Source organism: Crocodylus porosus, unplaced genomic scaffold (assembly GCF_001723895.1).
Source record: "Crocodylus porosus isolate Cpor-Errol unplaced genomic scaffold, CroPor_comp1, whole genome shotgun sequence".
In the NCBI taxonomy this organism is placed as follows: Eukaryota; Metazoa; Chordata; order Crocodylia; family Crocodylidae; genus Crocodylus; species Crocodylus porosus.
The window spans coordinates 52,886,083-52,911,531 of NW_017728931.1; the positions used below are offsets into that span (position 1 = coordinate 52,886,083).

Sequence of the window (25,449 nt, forward strand, 5' to 3'; positions counted from 1 at the left end):
GGGTCTGTGTAAGGATGCATATTTATATGCCAAGAGAGGAGAAAAGGGGAGACAATGCATCAAGAAACTCATCTGAATTTAAGATAAAAGTGGGGGGGGGATTGCTTTACCTTATGCCCTCCTAGTAGAGCTGTTTCTTGAAGCTTCCTGAACTCTCTCAACATTTGAGTAACACCTTGTTTCTGATGATCGCTTGCTTTGGGATGTGTTCTGTGGTCACTTATGCAGGAATTCCTTCCCTGCACTTCTCTATGAGCTGCACCTGTGTCAACAATACCAGACTTCAGCCTGTAGGGGCATCTTACCTGCAAAGGGAGCTCCATTGATGTCAGTGGAGTTAAAGACTGGAGGAAAATCAGACCCTTAATATGCATTCCTTATGCCCCTGTTTACATCACATTGGGCTCATCTACATGTGCACTTTAATGCACATTACCTATTTTAATGTGTATTAAAGCATCACAGAAAAACTGTGGGCTTTTTCTAATGCCCATTAAAATAGGCTAATGTACCTTTTTCTAGTACCTCACAACGGAGGTACTAAATTTAATGTGCATTAGCAAAAGCACATTAATGAACGTATAGATGCGCCCACTGTATTTGTATTCTGAATGTCTACCAACTCTTAGGCTCCACTGACAAGACATCTACAAGAGTGACAAAATTCTCCCTCCTTTCTCCTTGATATGCTGATTTCCCCCTAGCAGCCAGGAGTGGTTGGTGGGTGTGTTGTCATTGTGTTTGTAAGAGCTGTCCTAGCTCCTGTAGATTTCACTGGTTCTCTCTCATGAACATCCCAGCATTTATATACTTTCACAAAAAAGCAACAGGCATGTTATGTTGTGGTTTTCTGTTTTTCTAACTCACTCACCTGAGGCAATGTATTGCTTAGTTGGCTTTTCTCTGGGGAGGGGAAGCTTTTTGCTCCACTCCCATAAAAGAGCAGACTTTCCTGAAAGTCTTTATTTTTTGCAGCTTAGTTCCCACATGCATAGCCTAATGTCTCCCTTCTCCATACATGCTCAAAAGAGCAGGTTGGCACCACAAGGAGGATGAGAATTTTAATTCTGTTTGAATGTAAGAACTTAAAACCTAAATTTTCCCCACCCCCTTCATCTACATGCACCCTACATTTGATCTATTTTTATGTGTTCCAGGCTCTGATGTCTCTCTTTGTTCTGGCCTCCAAAGATGGTTGGGTCAATATTATGTATAATGGACTAGATGCTGTGGCTGTTGACCAGCAGGTATAGAGACCTCATTCTAAGTATATTGTGTGACTCAGACCTCTTTCAGGTAGTAGCGTGAAAGCATAATATATTGGCTGCATTTTCCTATTTCATCTTCATCCAGTAGCATTTTACAGAGCTGTTCTGATCCCTCCTTCTTATTTGCTTAATTGGTGGTAGGTCATGCCCACGCTCTTTGTGCACAGGGATGTGTGTTTGTGGCTAATGTGCCAAGTATTTATTCCAGATCTTGCCTTTTAACCCTTTTACAGAGTTGTCAGACTGGGTGGTTTTTTTATCTGTGATGAGTTTTCAGCAGTGTCTCTCCTGACATGATGTACCCTCCTGACCTACAGCTGCCTACTTCAGTTTCCTTTAAGCAGAAATTCTCTGCTGTTTGTAACTAAGTCTCAGTGCTGCCCCAATGGCCAAACTGGCAATGACTTGAATAACGCAAAGTCAGACCTCTACCATACACTACAGCAGCACAGGACTGAGCCTTCAAGGTGATGTTACACTTACCCTCTACACTCTACAGTAGACAACTTGTTGAGGACTTAAAGTCCTCAGTGGTAAGACACCTAGTTAAATTCAAGGTCTCCTTTCTCTTTAAACCTAAATGGACATGTCTACATGAGACACTTACTGTGGAGTTGCCTAATTAGCCCCACGGTAAAATGTCAGCATCTGCACATGCAATGCTATTACACCAGAGTAAATTAATTAACTGGCATAGGATAGTACTACCAGATACAAGTACTGTCCTGTGGCAGAGTGTTTTACTTCACCACAGTGCACATGTAGATGGTGACCGGGCTGGCAGGGGCACAAGGGTGCTACAGTGCAGGGGCTGTCTGTTGACTAGCCCCACACTTTAGCACCTTCGTGCCCTAGCCAGCCTCTATGCAGTATGTTGAGCTGGGGGGAGCAGACCTGGGCTGGCAGGCTGATTTCCACCCCCCCGCCAGCTTCCTGCTAGCTATGGCTCAACATGCTGCAGTCCCAGGCGCACGTGTAAACACTGCTCTGGGGAGCAGTAAACTCAGGCGCAAACTGTGCCAGAGTTTATTCAGGCACATTAATTGCATGTGTAGATGCACCCAATGATAGCTGCTTTCAGACATGACCTTCCCATAACCCCTTAGATGTGGAATTGATTTCCCTCTGCCCAGCACAGTTTTCCACCACTTGTCTTTTATACTTTATGATGTTTTAATTGCACACTTGCTCTTTTCCTGGGATTGCATTTGCATTTCCAAGGCAGCAGCTTGAGTGCTTAATATTATTATAGTCTTGTGCTTGACTTCCAGTCACTCAGTCCACTTGTGGCTCCTCTCTTCATTTTCATAATCCTGCCCCTCTAAGATCCACCTAGCCAATTGCAGAGAGCTGTTCCCTTTCCTCATTTTCGTAACCGTAGCCCCTGACTCCCAACAAGCTAATCACAAACCTCCTCTCTCTCTTTCACAATCTTAACCCTGTCTCCCAAAAAGCCAGTTGTAATCATAACCTCCCATATTTTCATAACTGTGCCCCCTGACGTCTAGCCAGCCAATCACAATCTCTGGTTTATCTCCCTCATTATCTTAGTTCCATTACTGACTCCCAGCAAGTCCCAGTGTGCTACCTTCCTCGTTTTCAGAATCCCACCTCAAATTTCTAGGCAAACAATAATGACCTTTTCTTCCTTCTCCTCCAGCCAGTGACCAACAATAACCCCTGGATGCTCCTCTACTTCATCTCTTTCCTCCTCATTGTCAGCTTCTTTGTCCTCAACATGTTTGTGGGGGTAGTGGTGGAGAACTTCCACAAGTGCCGGCAGCACCAGGAAGCCGAGGAAGCACGCCGGCGGGAAGAGAAGCGGCTGAGGCGCCTGGAGAAGAAGCGCAGGAGTAAGGCACAGCCTAAGTGTTTGGTTGGTTCGTAGGCCGAGGTTTTTTGAGAAAAACCTTCTCCTCTTCTTTTTTTCTTACCAACTGGTTTCTGTATATTGGCATATAGACCCCAGCCCTCAGCATTGCTCTCCACTCAGTGGGACACCCCTGCTGTGGTGCTATGGCACCCTCCCAGCCAGCTACTCTCTAGAACCAGAATATGAGCAGCCTGTGACAGAGGAAGGGGCAAGGGGCCTGCAATCCATCTGGGGACACACTGGGATGGGTGGCTGTTTTTTTCACACTTTGCTTCTGAAATAGTAATGCTCAAAGAAGTGTTTTTGCTTCTCTGTGTGTTCTTTAGCAGGGACCTGACCTCCCCAAACATGCACACGCATGCACACACCTTCATACCTCTGTGATTCAGAGTCACCCTTCAGGGAACTCTGCAGCACCAGTGAATGTAGAGGACTCCTACATTACTCCACTTCCCATTTAAATCAAAGGGGCATAAAAAAGAAGAAGACACTGGCATCTCTGCTGTGATCCTGGTCCTTTTCTGTCTGCACAGTGGTTTCACTCATCAGTTCCAAGATTCCCCTGGAACTGGATGAGTCCCCTCCCCAGTGAGGTTCCCCCATGCTTCTGTTCTCTGTGATCCGGTGAGAGACGCATCACAAGTGCATGGTTGTTCCTGGAATCACTTCTATTTACCCCTGCCCCAGAGATCCTGTCTGATCACTCTCCTCCTTTCCCAGCCCACAGGCATGCATTTTCCTTCCTCTGATTCAGTCTTTTCTCTCCCTTGTGCCACCCCCTGGGCCTTTCCTGGAGCCATCTGCTCCCTTTTATCATTTATGATCTTAATTTGCTGAGGCATGAAATGCTGATGTAGTGCCGTTCCCACAAACACAAGATTAACAAATTCTTTCTGTCACTCCCACCCTTCTTCTTTTCTTCTCCTTCCTTTTACACCCTCTTTTCCTCTCTTTTTCTATGTTCTTTCTTTGCATTCTTTTATTTTATTCTTCTCCTTCTTTCTATCTCCCCTATCTCATTCGTTTTTCTGTTTCTACTGTTCCCTCTCTCTCTTTCTCTTTGTATCATCTATTCTTCTCCCCACTTTCTTTCCCGCTCCCCTTTCTTATTTTTCTCTCTTTTCTGTGTCTTCCTCTCTCTCTCTCTTTTTAACTTCTCCCTTTAAAGAAGCGCAGCGTTTGCCATACTACGCCTCCTACTGCCCTGTCCGCCTCCTCATCCATTCAGTCTGCACCAGCCACTACTTGGACATCTTCATCACCTTCATCATCTGCCTGAACGTCGTCACCATGTCCCTGGAGCACTACAACCAGCCTGTGGTGAGTGAGTTCAAGAGATTATAAATCCTATCCCCACATCCCCATTTTTTTCTATCCTCCTTTAACCAAAAGAGAAAAACTTGACATTTTCTCTCTTAAGCAGCAAGTCACATAAGGGGTCAAAAAAGCGTAAAATTGAGCAACCATTAGAGAGTGAGTTAGAAAGTGAGTTCCCCATCATGCTTTGCAGAGGGGAACAAATTACAACCCCAAGGAATCCTCTATATTCACTCATCTTCTTTAACCTCCCCCCTCCTCAAACCTTTCCTTTGTATCTTCCCCTCCTTACCCTGTCAACATCACCTGCCTGAAGCAATGGACAAATAATGATCAAGTAATTTTGCTACTGCTGCATCTGTTACAGTTCACCATAACACACAGGAGTCGTAGATAGGGAAGTTTTTACTTTCTCTGCTATCGGAGTGACCCAATCTGAGCCTGGGTCTTACTCTCTTTGTGTTTTCCCCTGGGCCTCAACAGAGAGAGCCTTGAAGGATAGTAGGAAGCCTAAAGTTTTTCAAGTTTTGCTCTCCTAGGAGATGGATCAAAATCCAGTTTTGTTGCTCCAGTTCTCTTGCCACTGCTGAATGGGATGATCTGGGAGTGCATCGGGGGCTGGCACACTTCGTGCTTAGGTAGGGGAAGAGAATTCTGTGCTCAGCCACATTTCTTCCATGAGAGAAGCACTGTAGACAAAAGCTGACAAGTTTCCCTCATCTGGAGGGAGTGTGATCATAACAAAGGGCATTAAGGCCTGTGAGAGCTTAATTTCTGAAATGGGAGTGATTATGAATCCTCAGCACTTCTAAAGTTACAGAGGCTCCCGGGGCAAGACATATAAACCGCCTGCCTAGAAAAGGGGTTTGCTCTCTCTTTGTGAAGGTGCCCACTCATTGCTACATATGTTTCATAACATTTCAGGCCTGGGGAACCACCCTTCCTTTCCAGAAGACCTCTTGTATATTCCTGAATGGTTCAATGCAACATCTCTGATCTTTTATCCAGTGCTGGTTATATTAGAGGTAGCCCAGGCTGTAACGGGGGACAGAACCTATACATCAGTATTTAAATGCACTGCCAAGTTTTGCCTCTAGACCAGCTTAGTTTCTTTCTAATTTTGATACCTTTTATTCCTGTTTTTGAACCACCTTCCTGTATCTTCACAATGTCCCTTATTTCACCCTGCAGAAATTAGCCAACTTTATCCCTTCTCTCTCACATGTCAAACCTTAGTCTTTGGTAAGTCACTTATCTTCCCTTTGCCCAAGTTTCCTCATCTGTAAAACAAGGATGGTCGTACAGGCATATTGGAAAGCTTTACTATTAACTACTGGTTCCCTAATTATACTACCTAAGCCACTGGTTCTCAACTTTTTTGCCTTTTAGCCTAGACTTAAGGCACCTCTCTGTCAGTTTTTAGAATGTAGCGGTACCCTGTTTAAAAAACTAACATACCTTAGTACCAGTATTATGATGTAAACAGTATCATTATACTATTAAATAATGGATTATTAATTAATTGCATTGATATATTATGACATAATATAAAATATAAGTACAATATACACCCCTTCGTGCTGCCATTGGGAGCTCTTCCCTAGCTTTACCTGGTCTTGCACACATTTGTTCCCACCTGAACTCCCTACACATGGGTCCAGGTCGTTGCTGAGGACTGGGAATCAGCAGGCCATTTTTGGCCATTAGGTATCCTAGGGTGATCCCCCCTGAATTCCAGCTCTGGGACCAAAACGAACAGAGCCCAAGCACACCTGGCTAGCAGGGATGTGATGCTGGGCACACATGGCACAAAAGGGATGCTGAAGGGGTTGGAGGGCAGCGGGATGAGCAACAGGACACATAAGGCCCAGGAGGTGGGATTGGGAAAGGAGACCCTCTCCCTACCCCCACTCTGTACCTAACTGGGAAAGGGAAACTCCCACTTCTTTGGGCTGCTTCTCCAGGGACTTACATGCCAGGGAGGAGCCATCTGCCCCAGCAGCCCATCCCTCCAGTTCTGGGAGCCTGTGAGGAGCCGGGGAAAATAATAGGCTGAAAAGTGAGGCTCTGACTGCATGTCCCCCCACCTGCAGCAGAGCATGCTGCAACATGCAGGGAGTGCAGGGTCTGCTGAGGTGCAGGAGGGGGCAGCCACAGGTGAGTGTGGCATGCTTACCTCCTTGCACAGGGGCCAGGTACTCTTAAAAGGATCAGGGTACTGCAGCATTCCTATTGAAAAATCACTACGCTAACCACTTTATGGTCCTGTGACAAAAAGGTGCCATAAAAGTGCTACATCCCATTAACATAAACCCTCTGATGATCATCACAGTGGCTGCAATGATGGCAATTAAGCAAAAACAAGCCCAATCCCAGCCATGGCGTTCCTCTCCCCAAAGGTGATGGTCATCCAGCCATAGGTTCTCTCCTCAGAGCATCTTCTCTGACTCTCTCCCTTGCAGTAGATTACTCGGAGCTACTTATAGGGCAGCATCTCACAAATCTCATGCTGTGGGTGCCAGTGGGCGTGGGTGACAATGCATTGTTAACCCTCTGCACTGTACCTTCTTTCCCAAAGTTGGTCTGTTGTACTGAATAGTTTGAGGGGTGAACAGCAGAGTATGCAGAGGGCTCCATGGGATGGGACTGCAGTTTGATGGCCACCTGTGGTAAATGGGACCAAACTGTCAAAGCAGATGCAGGATGGGATACAGCAGCCCCTCTCCCATCTCCATCCCATGTTAATTCCTAATCAGTCAAAACAGATAAATGGGTCCAGGCTGGAAGTCAATGATGTCCCGAGCAGGCATGCAGCTAATGCCTCTCACTCTCCTCCTCTTTACCCCTTTCTGTCCATCCACAGTCTCTAGAGACAGCTTTGAAGTATTGCAACTACATGTTCACAACCGTCTTTGTGCTGGAGGCAGTTCTGAAGCTGGTGGCATTTGGGCTGCGGCGATTCTTCAAAGACAGGTGAGCAGCAGGACATATATGTCATGCTATGAGGATGGTCAGTTTTGGGGAGGGATCTGTAATGGAATCCTGTAGCACAGTGCCCCATCGTTGTCACCTGAGTCTGAGTAGCAAAGGTCTACTCAAAACAAAGGGTCAAACTTCTGCCCAACCCAGGCAGCCCATCAGACTAGCTTAGTTAAAGCCACTCCAGTTTCTGTAGCCTACAATACACAAGGTATTGATGTAGTTAGAGACAGCATCCAGTTGCCTTGGACAGTGGACTCCCCAGCTTGAGTGACCAGGCATGTCTTCATGCCTCTGGAACTGTAGCAAGCTGCCTAGACTGCCCTGCTGTATGCCCAAAGGAGTTTGCAAACACCTCCATCAACATAACAGAGAGATATCCAGTGAACACTAAGAGCTGTACAGTGGCTGTCTCATGCTGGAGTCCACTGATTTTACTGGTGCAGAAAGCACAATAGGGAAGAGTTAGACGTCAACTGCATTAGGTTCCATCTATCACTCAGACTTACTGAGAGACTGTCAAGTCTCTGTCATTGGAAGTTTGTAAAGGAAGGCCAAATAAACATTTGTTCAGGCTGGTTTAGGGACTAAACTAGATCAGTTAGGGCCAACCTTTCTGGCAGGTGTGCCACAAATTAAGCCCTGTGCCCTCTCTGAGTGTCACTACAAACCCATTCCCCTGTCTGATCTGCTGCTCTGCTTTCTGCTCCCTGGCCCTTCTGCTGCTGCACTGTCTTCCCCCTCCCTGATCTACATGCTCCACACAGAAACTGTCCATGCCACTTGTGCCACAGGTTGGCCACCTCTGGAGCAGATGATCTCTTGACATCCTTTTCTTGCCTGTTTTTCCATGTTTCTATGAGTTGAGGGATTTTTTGTGAGAGGGAAACTGCTCTTTCCCTTTCAAAGAAGCAGACAATCTCCATTTTACCTTCTCTTTTTTCTTTAAGGTGGAACCAGCTGGATCTGGCTATTGTGTTGCTTTCTGTCATGGGCATCACACTGGAGGAGATTGAGATCAATGCAGCTCTCCCCATCAACCCCACTATCATCCGCATCATGAGGGTTCTGCGCATCGCCCGGGGTGAGAGAGAGACTGGCTGGAGGCAGAGGTTATAGACAACCCCAGCCAGTTGTGGGACAGAGTGAACTGGGTGCAGGTTGTGGGTCCAGCTCACCATATGGCTTCTCAGGCCTGTAATCCTGAAGGGCCACAGTAGCTTTGACTATCTCCCAGCTGCCCTTAACCTGATGTTTACATGCAATGGTGGGTTTCACTGAGTGAGAGGGACCAAAATAATTGACAGATTTTGGTGAGAAGCAAATTCTTGCTGCTTTTTTGTTAGTGGGGCAAAAGTTACTGATGTTTTCACAGAGGGGGCCAAGGCCCGACTTGGTTTGCCCTGGAATGGTCAATATTTCCCTGAGATGCATTAGTAAATAGTCGAAAGACAAAGGAATGATGGGGGTGTTTGTGGTTATAGAATTGGAAAAGGAAAGGTGACATGGATTGTGAGGAGGAGGAGGAGGAGCACTAGGGGCAGGGTATGTATGAGTGGAATGGAAGGATCCAGGCTGTGCAGAGGGTGGGAGAGAAGGCGAAGTTGGTATGAAGAGGGATGGGTTAGAGCGGAGGTGTCATGGGAGGAAGGAAGTCCAAAGAGTGGCAGCTGGAGAAGTGGTGAGAGGTTGGTTGGTGGATCAGTTTGTAGAGGAGACAGACAGAACAACTGAATGGTGTGCTACTGCGAGTGGCTTTGGCATTAAAAGTAAATTTCTCTCCCTTATGATCCAGCACTGAGTGCCATTCTTTTTTTTGTTTTTTGGGCCAGTTCTGAAGCTTCTGAAGATGGCCACAGGGATGCGAGCATTGCTGGACACAGTTGTGCAAGCTCTGCCCCAGGTAAAGAAACCAGCTTCTCCAAAGATCTCCCTTTCAGAACCAGTCTCCCTATCCATGTCCTTGGGACACTTAGAATCAGAGACTGCCTACTGAGTGCTCGAGGTTAGTGCCAAGGTCTGCCATAGGGTCATGCCAGAAGGTTGTCATGCCAGCCACATGGGGCTATTCCTTTCTTTCTGGCCCACAATTCTATAACACTGTGTTGTTTTTGGATTAAGTGGGGCTTCATTTCTGAGTGAGGCCTGCTTACCTGTTTGATTTCTAGGCACCACTTCCCACTTGCTGCTATTCACCAGTCTCTTTCCATACACTCATACAATATGAAAATGGAGAGTGGGTGGTGGCCATCTTGGAAGGGAGAAAGCCTTTCAGGGACTCTCTCTTTTTGGCCTCCTCATTCTTTCTCACAAGTGCTTCCTTTCCACTGTTCTCTTTCATTCATACTATATTTGTCTCACTCTCATAACTCCTATTCTTGCTTACTGCTACACCGTCCTTTAAAACTCCCGTTCTTACTTAGTGCTGTGCAGTTCTTTTGTCCTTTCTTTTTTGATTTCTTCCTTTTTATTTGCACTGTTCTACCAATTGTTCCCTGTGTGATTTTGAGCCCCTGGTCTCATGAGAAGCAGTGATACTGTCTGTTGTGGTTCACACAGCATGCCACTAAACGTCTCTTAAAGACAGTGAGATGGAAGGATTTCATGAGCTGTGAGAGGCAGCTGTTTTAGAATGAGATATTGACACGCTGTCTTACACAGACCACGAGCTCGCCAAGGGAAGCCCTCCTGAGGGATGAGCAGCCAGAGAGATAGTTCTCCTTTCCCTTGAATCCTCGAGAGAGTTGTTAAGAAAGGAATAATGGCAGCAAGTAGCTCTATTGATCATAGATCTGATCGTTCCTTCAGCAAGTCTATAGCAGACAGCTATCCTACACAATCTCAAAATGTACAGGCATTTGTCAGTTGATTTATCAGATAATGTGTCAGTGTTCATGAATGAGAGCTGAAAATCAATCTGGGAACAGCACAAGTATTTATGCCAGAAATTTACTTCTGATATTGGTGTCACTAAATCCACGTCTTGAATTAAGTGGAATTACATGTCACAAGAAAAAACAGTTTCTGATCTTTGCCAAATTCTGATCTTCATCTGATCTCCATCTGTTTATTATTAGTGTGATTTATCTGTTATAGGAGCAGCTAAGGGCTCCAACTGAGACCAGCTCCCTGTTGTGCTAGATGCTTTAAGATGCACCAAGACAGCTTCTGCCTCAAAGAGTTTATGGGCTAAATAGACAAGGAAAGTGTTATCATCTTCATTTAGCCGATGGAGAATTGGGGCACATGGAGAGTAAGCAAGTTGCTCAGGATCACATAAGAAGCAGGTAACGGAGGTGGGAACTGAAGACAGACCTCCAAATCCATCTCCAGTGCGTTGACCACCAGTTCACTATTCCTCCTTTCTTGAGAAAGCCTGGCTATACCTCCAAATCCATCTCCAGTGCATTGACCACCAGTTCACTATTCCTCCTTTCTTGAGAAAGCCTGGCTATTCTCAGGGTTGTTGGTTGTAGCCGTGTTGGTCTAAGGACATAGGCAGGCAAGGACCAACTAAATAGTTGGGGAAAAGTTCTTTGCAAGCTTTTGGGCACAAACACCCTTATTCAGGCCTTTTTGTGCCCAGAAGTTTGCAAAGAACTTTCTTCCAACTATTTAGTTGGTCTAATAAAAGATATCACATCTACCCAAAGAATCTTGCCTGGCTTTTTTTCCAGGCTTTCTTAAAGTATCTCTCTGCTAAGACCCCTTCCCTGATGTTTCTTTTGCCTACCCCTACACACTCCACACACATAAATAATTATGTAAAGGGCAGAGGCCCAAGGCATTTCCTTAGAGCCTACAGTAGGCTGTTATTAATTCTTACAGTATCCAAGGAGTCTATGATTGAGACATTTCCTGTCAGATAGCCCTTGGTTCTTTCTATAACAGGTTGATTTAATTTAATACAGTTGCATAAAAGAGGAATCAAAAATCACTCCACAGTTAAAGTTATTTAAAAGTCTACACTTAGAGGGGTACTAAAATCCTTGTGTTTCGCATTTAAGTGATTGAATTTTGCCCCTATATTTTACATGTTCCCTCTTCAGGGGACAATTAAATTATCTGTAATATTATTTTTGAAGATTTATTGACTTTGGCAGAAGAAGCATTTTAAAATGAGGTCTCCTTTCCCTTGTACACTCTTCTCCTTTAGACCTTCTACTTTATGTTCTTTGCAATTAGACACCCAAAAGGTATTTAGGCTTGTTGATGGCAGATGCAGCTTCTGTGACTGTCCTATTTGAATTTCCTCCCTGGTTTGGTTGTTCCACAGCAATTCTTAAAAGGGAAAGACAGATCTTCTGGAGTTTTTATAAGGCTGGAGACCCACAGGGTCTTTCGATACTGCCTCTACCTTGCTTGCCTGAGTTACTCACTCAGGTGCCCCCTACTTGCTCACTCCTGCTCCATATGCACCAATCTCAGAAATGAGGCAGTGAAACCACCATTTTCAAGCACTCTGGAGACAGAGATCTTGACAGCAAGGGGCCATTCACAGGGACCAGCACCTGTGGAGATGGAGTGGGTAGGCAGGGTGTGTTCAAGAGCTGTGCTCTAAAGATTGCCTCAGACACAGTATAGATATACCCATAGTCCAGAGGTGTATCATAGAAAAAAATGTGTCCTAGTCAGCCATCTCTCACCCTTCCTCATGCAGTTCCTCCTACCTTATCAATTACAGGCACAAGAACAACACAGGGAGCACATCTACACATGCATTAATGTGCTTTAATTAATGCGCATTAAATCTAGTACCTCCATTGAGAGGTACTAGGAAAATGCCCATTAGCCTGTCTTAATGTGCATTAACTAAAGAGCACAATTTTCAAGTGACGCTTAATGTACATTAGCCTTTTTTAATGTGTGTTAACTAAATAGCATGTTTTTTTAAGTGATGCTTTAATAAGCATTAAAACAGATTAATGCGCATTAAAGTGCACGTGTAGATGCAGCCAGAGAGCCTGGCAAATCTCATGGAGTGCAAAGTGTCCTGGGAATCATAATGCTGTAGACTGGCAATGGAGTTTGTTGCTGCCAAGGGGTAACTTTCACCCCATTTTTTGATGCTGAGGCCTGTGTGCAGAGGGCAAAAAAAGGTGCTGAATATGGTGGCAGCTGTGTCCTCCCCTCTTCTCGCAACAACAGCAAACGCCACTGCTGCTCTACAAGACTTGATTCCCAGAACTCCTTGCACTCTACAACACACATTCTGAACTGGCTGCTTTCTTGAGCTGGAAAGTGCCAGCACAGCCAGGCAAAGCAGCAGGTAGGCAGCAGCAAGGTAGGCTGCAGCAAGTAGCCCTGTGGTAAGCCCTGCCCTGTCCCCTCATCCTTCCAATGCTCTTCCCTTAGGTGGTGCCGAGGGCACATGCCCAGTTCTCCCACTGCATGTTATACCCGTACCATGATCACACCTCCACATGTGTACAAGTTGCTTCCCACATCCTTATTCATCCATTGCTTCCTCTCAAGTTTCGCCAACAGGAGCTATCCTGTCATTAGCAACTTGTATTTTCTGCTTCTGCCTTGCATCCCACCATCCCAGCTGTGGGGCTCAGGGAGGCAGGCCAGGCAGGTAGGAGGAGGACAGGCAAGCTGTGATACCTATGAAGCATGGCTTCCCATATTGCTCCTGGTGCTGTCCTCATAATGCACCAGGCAGCAGAAGCTTGTGGGTCCTTTTGCATATTGACAGACAGGGTACAGAAAAGGGCTCTGTCTAGCTACCTACTCCTGTTCCATACACAGATCCACCCCCTCGTTTCCTAGCAGCCTCTCTTCTCCACAGTTCCCCTGTTACTATGCACCTCAGAAAGCCTTGGTTCACTCTTTTCTTTCCTGTGTGCCCACTTACTCCCTTCAGTCCCTACCCATGACTAGCACTTTGTTCTCCAGAGTCCTCTACTTGCTACACCACAGGGGCTGAAGCATGAGCATCCAGGCCTTTCCATATGACTCCCACTTGGCAGTGTCTGGTAACAGAGGAGGCTAGGTATCTGTGTAGGGTGGGGGAGGGGCAGGAGGGGCAGGGGGCTTTTCAGGGCATGACATTTAGTTTGGGTCATAGTTTGGCCTTTATAAATAACACGTTATAGGCTTCACTATGTCACATAGGCCTGAAAGAAGTTGCTTTCTGGCCCAGAGTCCAAGGCTATAGATTACAAAGGGAAGAGAACATGTTGTGGAGCTCAGACAATTGGGAATGTCCTGGCCGGTTTTGATGTGTGGGTGGGAAGGCCTAGCAGCCAAGGGTGGTGGAAATATGATTAGTGCCTTTATTGGTGACTTCCTGGGTGCTAAGGGACTGGTTCAATAAGCTTTTTCAAATAAAAATGTTTAGTCATGTTATGCTGCTGCTTTGGTGGCTTGATATGATCCAACATTGCCTCATTTGGCTTGGCTTATATTAAGTTGACATCCTGTGGTTTGGTTTCAGGTGGGGAACCTTGGGTTGCTCTTCATGCTCCTCTTTTTCATCTATGCTGCTCTGGGAGTGGAGCTCTTTGGAAAACTGGGTAAGTTTCAAGAATGCAGTTGTCTTGGGTGGGGCACAAACATTGTAGAGGAGTGGAAACCTTTCAGAAGGCACCAGACTCAGCTCCAATTTTAGAAAAAAGGCTGAGTTTTCTGGTGACTTTCATCATTCTCAACAGGTGTTTGGCATAATAGGATTGTGTTCCAAAGGTATTATTGCCCAAAAAGCATGCTTCAAAATGAGGTTTTTTCTCTCATTCTTCAATCTATCATTTCCATACACTGTCCTGGTGGATCCTTACTTGTCAACCACAACAACAAGGAAGACTGAAGTAAAGTTTGTGCACTCCTCTTGTCTGCCCCATCATATTCCAATGGGCAGATTTTCATACAACTAAATAAAGAGGGAGTGGGAAGTCTTCTTTCACCCCAAGCAAGTGAGAGCCTTAGTGATACAACTGCTGTTGAGTGTTCTGGGTGCAGCATTTTACCTCCTTATCATTATGCCAAGTGTTTCTGGCTTGGACACATTTCCTATAAAGCTGACTGTAGCAAAGTATACCTTAGAAACTCATTAACTGTAATGAATAGTGTCAGCTTTTGCAAGAGAAAAACAGAAATCAAGGAGCAGAGGAGATAAATGTTTTGGGCTAATGTAGTAGTTGGACATCTCTGGGGAATGAGCTATACTGTTTGATTTTCTGGGGCTGGGCATTTATCTGAAATTGATACACAGTGCCCAAACACTGGTCAGCCATTCCGGGCATGAGGCCAGCCCATGAGGCAATATGTGAGACCTGTTTGGTGCTGATTTCTGGGTATAAAGCCAGGAATCTCAGAGTAGAATGATAATAAGAAAGCCTTCTGCCAAGTCCCTCATCTGCTTCAAGAGCTAGCAGTATATCATTTGATCAGTTTACATATTCCTTCCTTTCAGTATGCAATGATGAGAACCCCTGTGAAGGCATGAGCCGCCATGCCACCTTTGAGAACTTTGGGATGGCCTTCCTCACGCTCTTCCAGGTCTCCACTGGTGACAACTGGAATGGAATAATGAAGGTAACTTCAGCCTCAGGGGAAGAAAGGTTTCTGCTCTTGAGGAAGGAGAAAGTCTCTACTGGAGTGGGGACGGATGAGGCACAGTAGCAGGGAGGTTGGGAAATGTAGGAACGGTCACCAGATCAAACCATTACACCATGTGGTTGAGCATTCTACCTCCTGCTATATTAGATAAGGCCTAGCCTTACAGTCAGCTGGCTGACACAGTTGCAGACTCTGTCCATAAGGAGCAGGGTGACTGTGAATTCAAGCTGAGGGAAAAGATTCAATGCAATAGGGATCTCCACCCAGACTGATTGGGTATGTATATGGTACGATGACTGGAGCTACAAGGGACCCAGCGTCTGACTTCAAAACACCAGGCACATATAAGTATTATCGCATGGGCAAGTTCTGTCACTCAGCAATAAATATCTTCGTAACGTTCAAGGGAGAAAAATGGTCAGGTCTTTGGACATTGATGGTGCCTTGAGATGGAACTGGAATTAGGTGCTCACTTGTAGTGAATCTTGCTCACAAGCATAAGATTAGTGATGACCACCTTGACAGGTCTGGAAGAGATTTTCTCCTTAGACCTGTGGGAGGTGGAGCACATGCTTCTGGCACACAGAACAGGGATCGTCCAACATGATTGACTTCCCATAACTGTGATGGGCACAGAGAACTTTGTATGCCCAGATAGCACTGAGGCCTGAGGAACCTTGGTCCTGCCTGGCATTGATTTCTATGGTTTTTGAATGTGGTAACAGCCAAGTTTAGGCTTGTCTGAAGCTATCCTTTCCCTCCCTCCTCCTTTCCACCACTTCCTCTCACCTTTTTCTCAAGGACACGCTGCGGGACTGCACCCAGGATGACCGGAGCTGCCTCAGCAACCTGCAGTTCATCTCACCGCTCTACTTCGTTAGCTTTGTGCTAACTGCCCAGTTTGTTCTCATTAATGTGGTGGTTGCTGTACTCATGAAACACCTGGATGACAGCAACAAAGAGGCACAGGAGGACGCCGAGATGGATGCTGAGATTGAGCTAGAGATGGCACATGGGTTGTGCCCCCGCAGCTTGGGCTCACCGAGTTCAGGACAGGGAGGAAGTGGAGGAGGTGGTGGAGGAGGAGGTGGTGGGAGAGTGGACCCTGAAGGACGTCTTTGCATGAGATGTTACTCTCCAGCACAGGTGGGTAGATCTTTGTGCTTACCAGCAAGACTGCTGCAGGTTGCAGTGGGGAGAAGCAAAGCAGTGTAAGATGATCTAGAGCTCAGTGATGGGTTATGGACTCTTCCACCTCTAGGGGACTGGCTTGCATTCAGCTCTAGGTTGGGTGAAGCAGTGCTTTGGTTTAGATGTGTGGGGCCAGGATTGAGGTAGCAGGGGGTCCTGCACTATAACTCAGAGGTGAATTGGCAGAGCAATGTAGGAATTTCAGGGCTTGAAGCTCAGGACAGGTGCAACCTGTTAAGATTAAGGTGCATTAGCAGAGTGTTTTTGCATGGGGAGCTCAGGACTGGAATAGCAGGGAATGCTGCAGGACAGGAGCAAGGTGTATTGGCAGAGCTGGAAGGGAAGCTTACACAGTGCCTGTCTGCACTGGCAGCTAGTAATATCAGTCCTTCCTTTGTACTGAGTGCTTAGTGCTGAATTCTTCCTCCCTTACCCACCTTAAGGCCCTCTTGATAGCCCCATTGAATCCAGTGAAGTTGCTGGTAGAGAAGGTACTACTCTACCCGAGTAAGGGTGGCAGCCTGGCCCTGAGTTCACACAAAACATTGAAGCAAAAAAACTTTGGGTTCTTAAAATAATTTCTCCCATCCTCCCCCCTTTCTTGTCCCCTAGGAGAACTTATGGCTGGACAGTGTCTCTTTAATTATTAAGGACTCCTTCGACGGGGAGTTAATGATCATCGATAACCTATCGGGCTCCGTCTTCCATCATTACTCCTCGCCGGCCATGTGCGAGAAGTGTAACCATGACAAGCAAGAGGTAACCTGCGGGCGAGGATGCGGGAGGGGAACCCCCCACCAAACACACAGATGCGCCCATGTGACCACACACTTGAGACTTGCCTGGGCAATGCTCCTGGCTCCTATAGATCACTTAGACAGAAGGCTTTACCTGTGTTTGTTACTAGTGTGCACTTCTGATACTGCATTAGACACTGGCCTGTCCTTAGCCTCGGGAGGCTTGTTTGTACTGATGAAAAGATGGAAATAGAGGCAGGTGTCTCAGCAAGCATGGCAGGAGAGAATGAGCTGGAGAACTGTTGTGGAGGCCTCTCTGGTTGTGTTCAGTTTTGCATGTAAAGGAGAAACTCAACTTCTTTGTGTTGGGGAAAGGATGCAGCATCTCTTTCCCAAATTTACAGCATTTGTGGCTCAATTAATCTTCATTCTAAATGTATGCTTGCTTAAGTCCCATTGAAGTCAATGAGACTTAAGCATGTAAGTACATAAATGCCTCATTGAATAGGTCCATAATCTGTGAGTAAAGATTGGATTGTGAAGTAAATCTGTTAATTAGTTTGAGTTAAAATTAATTATAAATTCACCCTGTAAGAATGTCTCTTGAGTCTCTTTTTTGTGGAGATCCTTCTAGCTGACAAATGGCTTTGTTAGTAAAGGTGGAAATTTCAAAATCACCTACATGAGCTAGGCACATTGTCCTATTGTTTTTAGGCCCTCCTAATTCACTTGGGTGCCTTTGTAAACTTGTCCATAAACCTTCAGGCTCTTCATCTAGTTACAACTCATTTAAAAACCAAGACCAAGCCACACAGAGAGAAATTCAGTTTTAATTAAATGAAAGTATCCACGATTGTTACATCTAATGGTTGTGATGGTGGTTGAAGTTGTCTTTGTAACTCAGCTCATGCTTTGGTATTGTTATCGTAACATCTTAGGTTATCCAACTAATCATCACCATCACTCTCTAGTTAACTTACATGCCACAGTTTTAGTTACTGAAATGAGTCAGTGATTTTGGCAAACAGTGTTCTCATTGGTAGATTCCTCTGTCAGGTTTACAAAAAGAGAGCATTAGATTGGCTCCGTGCCCCTGAGTCTGAGGCACCAGATCTCCTCCTCCATTTAGTCACATGTCATGATGGATTCCCTGCAGAGGTAGTGAGATGCAGATGCTTCCATATATCTCCAGTGGAAGAGTCTTCCACCAATTACCCACAGGGGTATATGGGAGGAGACCCCAAATTCTCATAAGGAACTTATGATTTGGGGTGCTTACATATTTGGGTTTCCAACTCAGGGTGTTTAAAGGAGGATGGCAACCACTGGTGGGTGCTTAGACTTTTAAAAGGGTGAGTTCTTTTTAAAAGTAGAGGCTATACTGGTAAGCATGCTGCACTGGGAAGAGAATGGCAGCAAAATTTCCCACCCTCTCATGGAAGAAAGAAGCCACTGAAAGCCATGCATCTCACCTTCTTCCCTGCTGCCAATTTCAGCAGGAGGTAAGGGCAGGGCTAGTGGTATTAACTCCTTGGGTTCTGGAGCTGTGCTGAAACAGTGAGGGTGGAATGCCACTATCACAGGGGCTTTGGCAGCCATAGCAACAAGTCCAGAGGCCAAATGTGGCCTGTGGAGATGGGTGTTAGAGCCCACAAGAAGCTCCATGAGTTGGATGACCCACCACTATGAATGAGCCACATTCAACACCCCTATCTTACAGAAAGCAGTCATTAAGAATGCATATAGAGGGAGCACAATATTTATCTAAACCTTCTCATCTAGGGTTTGAGCTGGCAAGGTACTGAATACTGTGGCTTAAGCCAACAAAACACTTAAAATGCCTGCATAAAATTACTGACATGTCTTTTTAGTTTGGCGGTGAAAGTGCTGAGCACTGTGCAGGATTGAACCCTTAGATCATTATTTTCAAAACAGCTGTTCATACAATTAAAGACTGTCATTATCTTGCCTCTGTGTATAAAGACTAGTTTTACTGTGAGCTTATTTACTAAGGGTTATGACTGAGGTTACATTTACATCTTTAAACCAATGTACTGAGCCAGTGAACGGTCAACTGCCATCATTTCATCTTTCTTTCCATGTCTTTATTCAGAAGATCTTTCAGCATTCTGTAGCTCATGGAAGCTGTAAAATGTAAGAAGACAGTCTCACCACATCAATCCATGCTCTTCTCATGTCATCTCTCTCCCTTCATTTCCTGTGTTTATGAGGTTTGCATATGTGCTAGCAGTGGCCGATGGAGTATTGGCACAAGGTTTGTTCATGAGCAGCAGCGAGTACTAACTCTGAGCATGTGATTTGTCCTTTTATGACTCTGTTAAGTACGTCTTTTTGTGTAGGTTTCAAGGTGTCCAGAGTCTACAAATTAACAGTGCAGTGAAGCTCCAAGCATTCTAGTGGCAGTGATCACTGATGATTTGAAACTCGATGTTAGCAATGGAGCAGGTTGTCTTAGACTTGTTCGTATTTTACACTTGCATCTCCACAGGTGCAACTTTCAGTTTTGTTTTGATGGGACGTTTTCTTATGAGTGTTATGGATGAGCACACGTTGAACTCAGCCAGATGAAGACTGCACTTTCTGTATATCAGCTGTTGTTGAGTGGTCGCACTGTAGCATGTTTGACATAACATAATTGTGGGGTTTCTAGGTTGTCCATGTTTTGAGTTGGCAGTGGTCATACTTTATCAAGCATAACAGTTAAACAACTCAGTGTTTGTGTGTTAAAATCATATCATGGCAATGGATGTCACTCATGTCTTTTAAAAAAACAGCTTAGGCCTTCCCTTCTCTTTATTCCAAGTAAATTATCACGCTGAAGGAGTCCTAATCTCTGACACTGGCAGACTGCTAAACTCCCAGCCTGAAGGAGTCATCTCCCCCAAATTATATTTCCATTTACATAGCACCAGAGGTGTACTTGATGCTGTTCAAACCCATAGGAGGACAAAATCACTGCCCTGAGAAACACATAACCTTAAATAAGACAGATGAAGCATAACAATGAAGGATCAGGGACTAATGTGGGAGTGAGCTATGCTCTAGAGATCAGTGATGGAAGGACAAGCAAAGAACAGTCCTTGAAGGAGGACAGAAGGATTTCTTAGCATCCAAGATAATGAGGAAACTTTCCAAGCACAGGGGGAAGGGGCAATGGGTGGAAGACAAAGTGCTTAGGGGAGGGAGTATTGGGAAGAGGCATGTAGGGTAGAAACTTGAATGGAAAATGAAAGAAGCTGGGATGTAGGCAGCAGCAGAGCTGTACAGATCCGTAGGGTGAGAATGATGAATTGGTTAGACTTTTTGCTGAAAGAGAAAAGAGATGAAGGGGAGGGAGGATGGGGTGACAAAGTTTCAACAACAAGGAGGAGATCGTGCTAGCTGAGGTTATAGACAGACAAGAGGGGAAAGGGGAAGGAAGCAGAGAGGGAAGAAGGGAATAGCTTATAGTGACCAAGGTAAGAGAGCATTAAAAGCATGATAATTGGCATGGACTGAAGGAGGCATGGTTATCCCTGGCATGAAAGAGCCTTTGCACTATTTAACCTGGGCATTCTCTGGTGTCCTCAGGATGAGGGAGTCCTCTCCTCATCCAGCACAGAGCAGACTGTATTAACCCCATATAGAGGGAGTTGTCTTCATGTCTCCATCTCTGTGACTCCATTACCCCAGATGGAAGGAGACCTTTCCTTAACTAGACTCAGTTAACCCTGACTGGAGGAATCTGGGACAAACTATGGACTCCCCTTTCCGGCTTGGACACCAGGGGAGCCTTGATCACTGGATCTAGCAACTGGCATGGTCCCTGGCAGCTCCCAGCCCGCATTGTCATGTTTTGCTAGAAGCGGATTCTCTTGCCAGGCCCAACTCTGGGTTAGCAAAGACACAATGTATACAAAGGAATAGTTGCTTTTTTAAAATTTAAACTCAAGCATATGGGCTCTGTCCCCCTACCCCTCCTTCTGTAAACAGCATGACTGCTTGAGAAACAGGCTTCAGCTGGTTTCAGCTGACAACTTCTTTTCTCTGCTTTAGGTTCAGCTGGCCGAAATGGAAGCCTTATCCCTAAACTCAGACAAGTCCTCTTCTATCCTCTTAGGGGATGATTTGGACAATCATAGCATCTGTCAGTTGAATCCTAAGGAGACCAAGGTAAGACAATCCTAGGATGTAGGCATACATATGTACCCTGATAGCATCCAGTCCCTGCATGTCATATCCTTCCTTGAAAGAGCCACCACCCTTCCCAGCAGCAATTTGACAAGACCACATTCCTCATTGTGGGGATGGGAATGATTCCCTTGGAAGTCTGGCTGTTCACACAGGAGAAGACTCTGAGCAACAAGTGTCTCATCTTCAGTTCCTCATACTGTCCGATACAGTCTCTTTCACCAAACTTACAGACACATGCACAGCACAAACCATGAGAGGCCTTTCTCTTGAACAAAAGCACAGTGTCTATTGGTCATTAGCACTAGGTGATCACAGATGTGCCATATACTGTCTCTTTCTCCCAACTGACTTGAGTACTATGCATTCATCTGATGTCCATACTTTATTCTCTTCAAGACTGCAAAAGCCAGGCACTTAACAATAACACCCCATCCTTGAGACCTGTCACTCAAGCAGATTTGATGATAACTTAGAAGTGTAAGAAAGCTACAGTTTCCCTCACCAGGCTTCCTTTGGCTGGGGGAATATTTAAGAGGTTGAGGATGAATGCATAAACCTGAATACCATTTTGTTACATGAATGTGTTTGGTTCTGGTGTTTTCAAAAGTAGCCACAAGGTCTTGCTAAAGCTGTGTGCATGTTAATTCCACAAGGATATGTCTTTATTTGTTTCAACAGAACGGCCAGGACAGTCCTGACTCTGTGGTGGGAGGAGGCGTGGGGGAATGTTTCCTCCCCCTGTCAAATACAGATGTCTCTCTGAATCCAGAAAGTTACTTGTGTGAAATGGAGAAAATCCCTTTCAATCCAGTCCAGTCCTGGCTGAAGCATGAGAGCCGCCAAGGTGAGGAGAATACCCTTCGCTCTCCAGTTCTGGTGAGGCTGCAGGCTGGTTTGACTGGTCTGGCCTGGTTCTGTTTTTTTCCAATAAGGAATGGAGGTTACAAGGCATTGGGTTCACTAAAGAAGAATTAACCTCCAGTTGGTTGGTTGCAGTATGATGCTTGCCTGGTTCCCAAGGTGCCTATGGGGTGACTCTTCTCTTTCTCCAGATTTGCCCCAGAGAGAGGTGCAGAATCTTAAAGGCATGCACCCTTACACCAGGGCAATTTACCAAAATAAGGGTCATTTATGCTAAGTTCTAAATGCAGCACCAGAGCAGAATCTAAATGAGACTGAGAGCCAAAGGCTTCAAGGCTGATAGCATATCAAGCTACCAACTGATTGAATGAACTCCGCTTACTCTGTGGTAAACAGTGCCTCCATCACTGAGACCATGCTCCTTGTTTTTAAGACTGTCAGGTGCTACCATCTGCCCTGGAAAGAACTGTCCTAACTCTGCTTGAGGCCTCCTGTGGTCACTGAGCTCCCCAGCTCACCTGTTTGTGTATTTTGGTTTCTTCTACTGCCTTGCATCAGCCAAGGTGTATGTCCATTGATTCAGTGAGTTGCACCTAAATTGAATTGGGCCTTCACATCTCAGTCTCTTGCTCCAAGGACATTTATGGGAGGGGCACAAGGACTTGTTTCTAATTTACCTTGTTGCTCTTTTGTTCTGTGCTGGTAAGACTGTTACAAACTTTGGCAATTTAAGGGGAAAGTAGGACCAATGACATGAACACTCAGGATCCATGCCTAGAAGTTTGTCACTGAATACCTTCAGCTTACAGGACTGGCAGGTCCCTTACCTTGTAGGAACAGGGACGCCAAAGTGGATCAATGGACACTTGAGCTCTTTTTTTTTTCCTGTTTCTGTCTTTTACCATCTCTGTCAGTTCCCCCCAGCCCCTTCTCTCCAGGTACATCCAGCCCTTTGTTACCTGTCCCAGTGGAGTTTTTCCATCCAGCCCTCTCTGCTACACAGGCAGGACAGGAGAAGGTTTTGTGTCCAGGCAGCCTTCCTAAGATCTCTCTGCAGGGATCTTGGGCTTCACTGAGGTCTCCAAGTGTAAATTGCTCCCTTCTCCATCAGGTAAGGTCTCCTTTCCCCATTTAGCTGTGGTAGCAGGCTTGACCCTTGTATGATTTGAAGTAAAGGATTAATTGAGAGGAGGGAGAGAGAGAAGGACACAGAGGTTCAGGGACCAAAGGTTTAATCAGTGATTGGAGCAAAGAGTCCTGTGGTGGAAGACATACAGTGCGTGCTAGGCCAAAAGGAGCTGAAGGGCACTAGGCCTTAATTGACCTGTATTCCCAGAGCTTCAAGGGTTTGCAGCTGTCAGGCCACCAGCTGACAGGGTACCTTCGAGTTGGGAACTGTAGGGCTCCATTCTCTGTTGTAAATAATTTCAAATTTGAGAGGTTTCAATCTGGGTCAGAGCGAAGCCAGACTTCAAAGTACCCAAATCCCCAGTGCAGTGGAGTGACTTCCCTCCCCCCAGGGCTGACTGAGAGTGGAAAAAACAGTTCATGATAATGGAACCCGCAGCCTGTGGACACCTGCAGATGGAGAACAGCTGTCAGAGCTGTGTCTAGGCTCTCTAATGTGTGCTTTGTAGTAGATCCTCCAGGAGGATATAAGCTATTGCTGCATTTCCCTTCCCATTCCCCTCCCCCTCCTGGTTGTCCCAGATGACAGAAACCAAGACTGAAAGCTATACGCTCATTTTTGTGCATGTGTCTCACAGGCCACGGAGAGTGACACATCCCTTGATGACAGCAGGAGCAATAGTTCAGAAGGCAGCTTACAGACCACCCTGGAGGACAGCCTGAACCTCAGCGATTCACCCCAATGCACGCTGGACCTCCCGGTGGCCCTGTGCCCAGTGCCAGCAGCTGCCACACAAAGAACCATGGTGGCTCCACTTTCCCCTGCCTCTCGGCGGCGGAGCCTGCGAACCCGTGGCATCTTCAGCCTGCGGAACATCAGGCGACATCAGCGGAGCCACAGCAGCGGTGGGAGCACCAGCCCTGGGTGCACCCACCATGACTCCATGGACCCTTCCGATGAGGAGGGTGTGGGAAGCAGCCTCAGGGGTGGCGGCAACAACAGCGAGCAGTCAGAGACCCTCAGCAGCCTCTCACTGACTTCCCTCTTCTCCCCACCCCCACCATCCCCAGGTCTGGCGCTTGTGAAGAAATGCAACAGCACCAGCAGCCTCAGCACATCCAGGGGCCCTGCCACAAATGCAGCCAGGCAGTTCTACTCAGTCGACCCACGGGGATTCCTTTCCATGCCTTCCTGGGTGACAGACTTCTGCAAGGACCCCCCCTCAGCAGGCAAGGGTGAGGGCCCAGATGGCCCCAGCAAACTGGGTGCAGCAGAGCACAGCTCCCCACTCCCATCAGAGCTAGAGCTGGGCAACGGAGTCAGCAAAAGGAACAGATGAGGATTCCTGGAGCAGGAAGGGAGCGTGCAGTGTGGGCAAGGGAGAGCATTGTGCTACCACTCCCCAGCATCAATTCCAAAGGATTGCTGGGAAAAGAAATGAGCGAACAACATATATAAATATATATATACACAAAATAAACACTCCAGTACCGTACCTCAGAGGCGCAAGAGAGCGAAAGCAATATGGGAACAATCCTGCCTGCGTACAGGAGTGGGAGCAGCAGCGCAGAGACCACAGCAAACGAGGCAGGCCGGCCAGACTCGGAGGGGGGTGGAACCTCCAAGCCAAGTGACTGCCAGGCAGCGGCGGTTAGCTATATACATATACATATATAGAGAGATTGATTTATTTATTTTTTTTACTGAGAGATTATGACTTCCAGAAAGTGCTAAGAAGGAAAAACAGTGGGGACTTGGGGCCGTTCTTTTCCAATGGGGGGAGGCGGGGGGAGGCAAAAAAATTAGGTGCAAAACAGAAGCGGGCGTGGAAGGTTGCTTTTGGAGAATTTCTTATCGTTCATGCTTCTGCTTTGAAAATTCAGAATGTGTGGGCCTGATCAACAGTGGGTGGAAATTGCAGAGAAGCACCTTTGAGGTCTTCAGCTGGTGTAAATCAGCATCACTCTGGTTTTGATGGCCTGATACTGATTCACGCTTAGTGAAGATCTGGCCTAGACAGCAGGAAAAACCAAATAGCTGTGGGGCACTGGAAGCAATATGAGGTCACAATGGAGTGCTTTGATGAGACAGTATAAGCACACCAAGAATGCTCAGGGGAGAGAGGCCATGTGGGATGCTATATTTTGTTGGTTTTGTCATTTTATTTCATTCCAAAGAAAAAGAAAGCTGCTAAGAGACACGATCTCTGCGAGGTTTGGGGCTTGGGGTGAGGTGGAGGGTGAAATTTTTCCCCTTAGTTTTAAGTAATTGTGAGGTTTTATTTTAGAAGCCCAAAGGTGCAAAAACCATCTATAGAGAAACATACGTTATTTTTATATA

The 25,449-nt window shown here is 46.1% G+C and overlaps 3 protein-coding genes across 3 annotated transcripts in view; all 3 read left to right on the forward strand.

Moving 5' to 3' along the window:
• Positions 1–1,903, forward strand: part of LOC109315945 (voltage-dependent T-type calcium channel subunit alpha-1I-like) — a 77,337-nt gene extending 75,434 nt beyond the window's left edge. The window contains exon 21 of the mRNA XM_019543908.1: positions 1,158–1,903. Within this exon, the coding sequence (XP_019399453.1) occupies positions 1,158–1,253 (96 nt within the window). The 3' untranslated portion in view covers positions 1,254–1,903. The remainder of the gene's footprint in view (positions 1–1,157) is intronic.
• Positions 1,904–2,426: 523 nt separating this feature from the next.
• On the forward strand, positions 2,427–16,805 carry LOC109316698 (voltage-dependent T-type calcium channel subunit alpha-1I-like). Its single transcript, XM_019544961.1, has 8 exons — positions 2,427–3,121; positions 4,310–4,461; positions 7,322–7,431; positions 8,388–8,521; positions 9,270–9,340; positions 13,877–13,955; positions 14,852–14,973; positions 15,799–16,805. The coding sequence occupies exons 1-8, from the start codon at positions 2,953–2,955 to the stop codon at positions 16,210–16,212; spliced, it is 1,251 nt and encodes a 416-aa protein (XP_019400506.1). The 5' UTR covers positions 2,427–2,952; the 3' UTR covers positions 16,213–16,805.
• LOC109315946 (voltage-dependent T-type calcium channel subunit alpha-1I-like) lies at positions 16,311–25,443 on the forward strand. Its single transcript, XM_019543909.1, has 6 exons — positions 16,311–16,331; positions 16,801–16,947; positions 20,982–21,098; positions 21,798–21,963; positions 22,895–23,091; positions 23,747–25,443. Exons 1-6 carry the CDS (start codon positions 16,311–16,313, stop codon positions 24,446–24,448), a joined length of 1,350 nt encoding a protein of 449 aa, XP_019399454.1. The 3' UTR covers positions 24,449–25,443.
• The last annotated feature ends 6 nt before the right edge of the window (positions 25,444–25,449 follow it).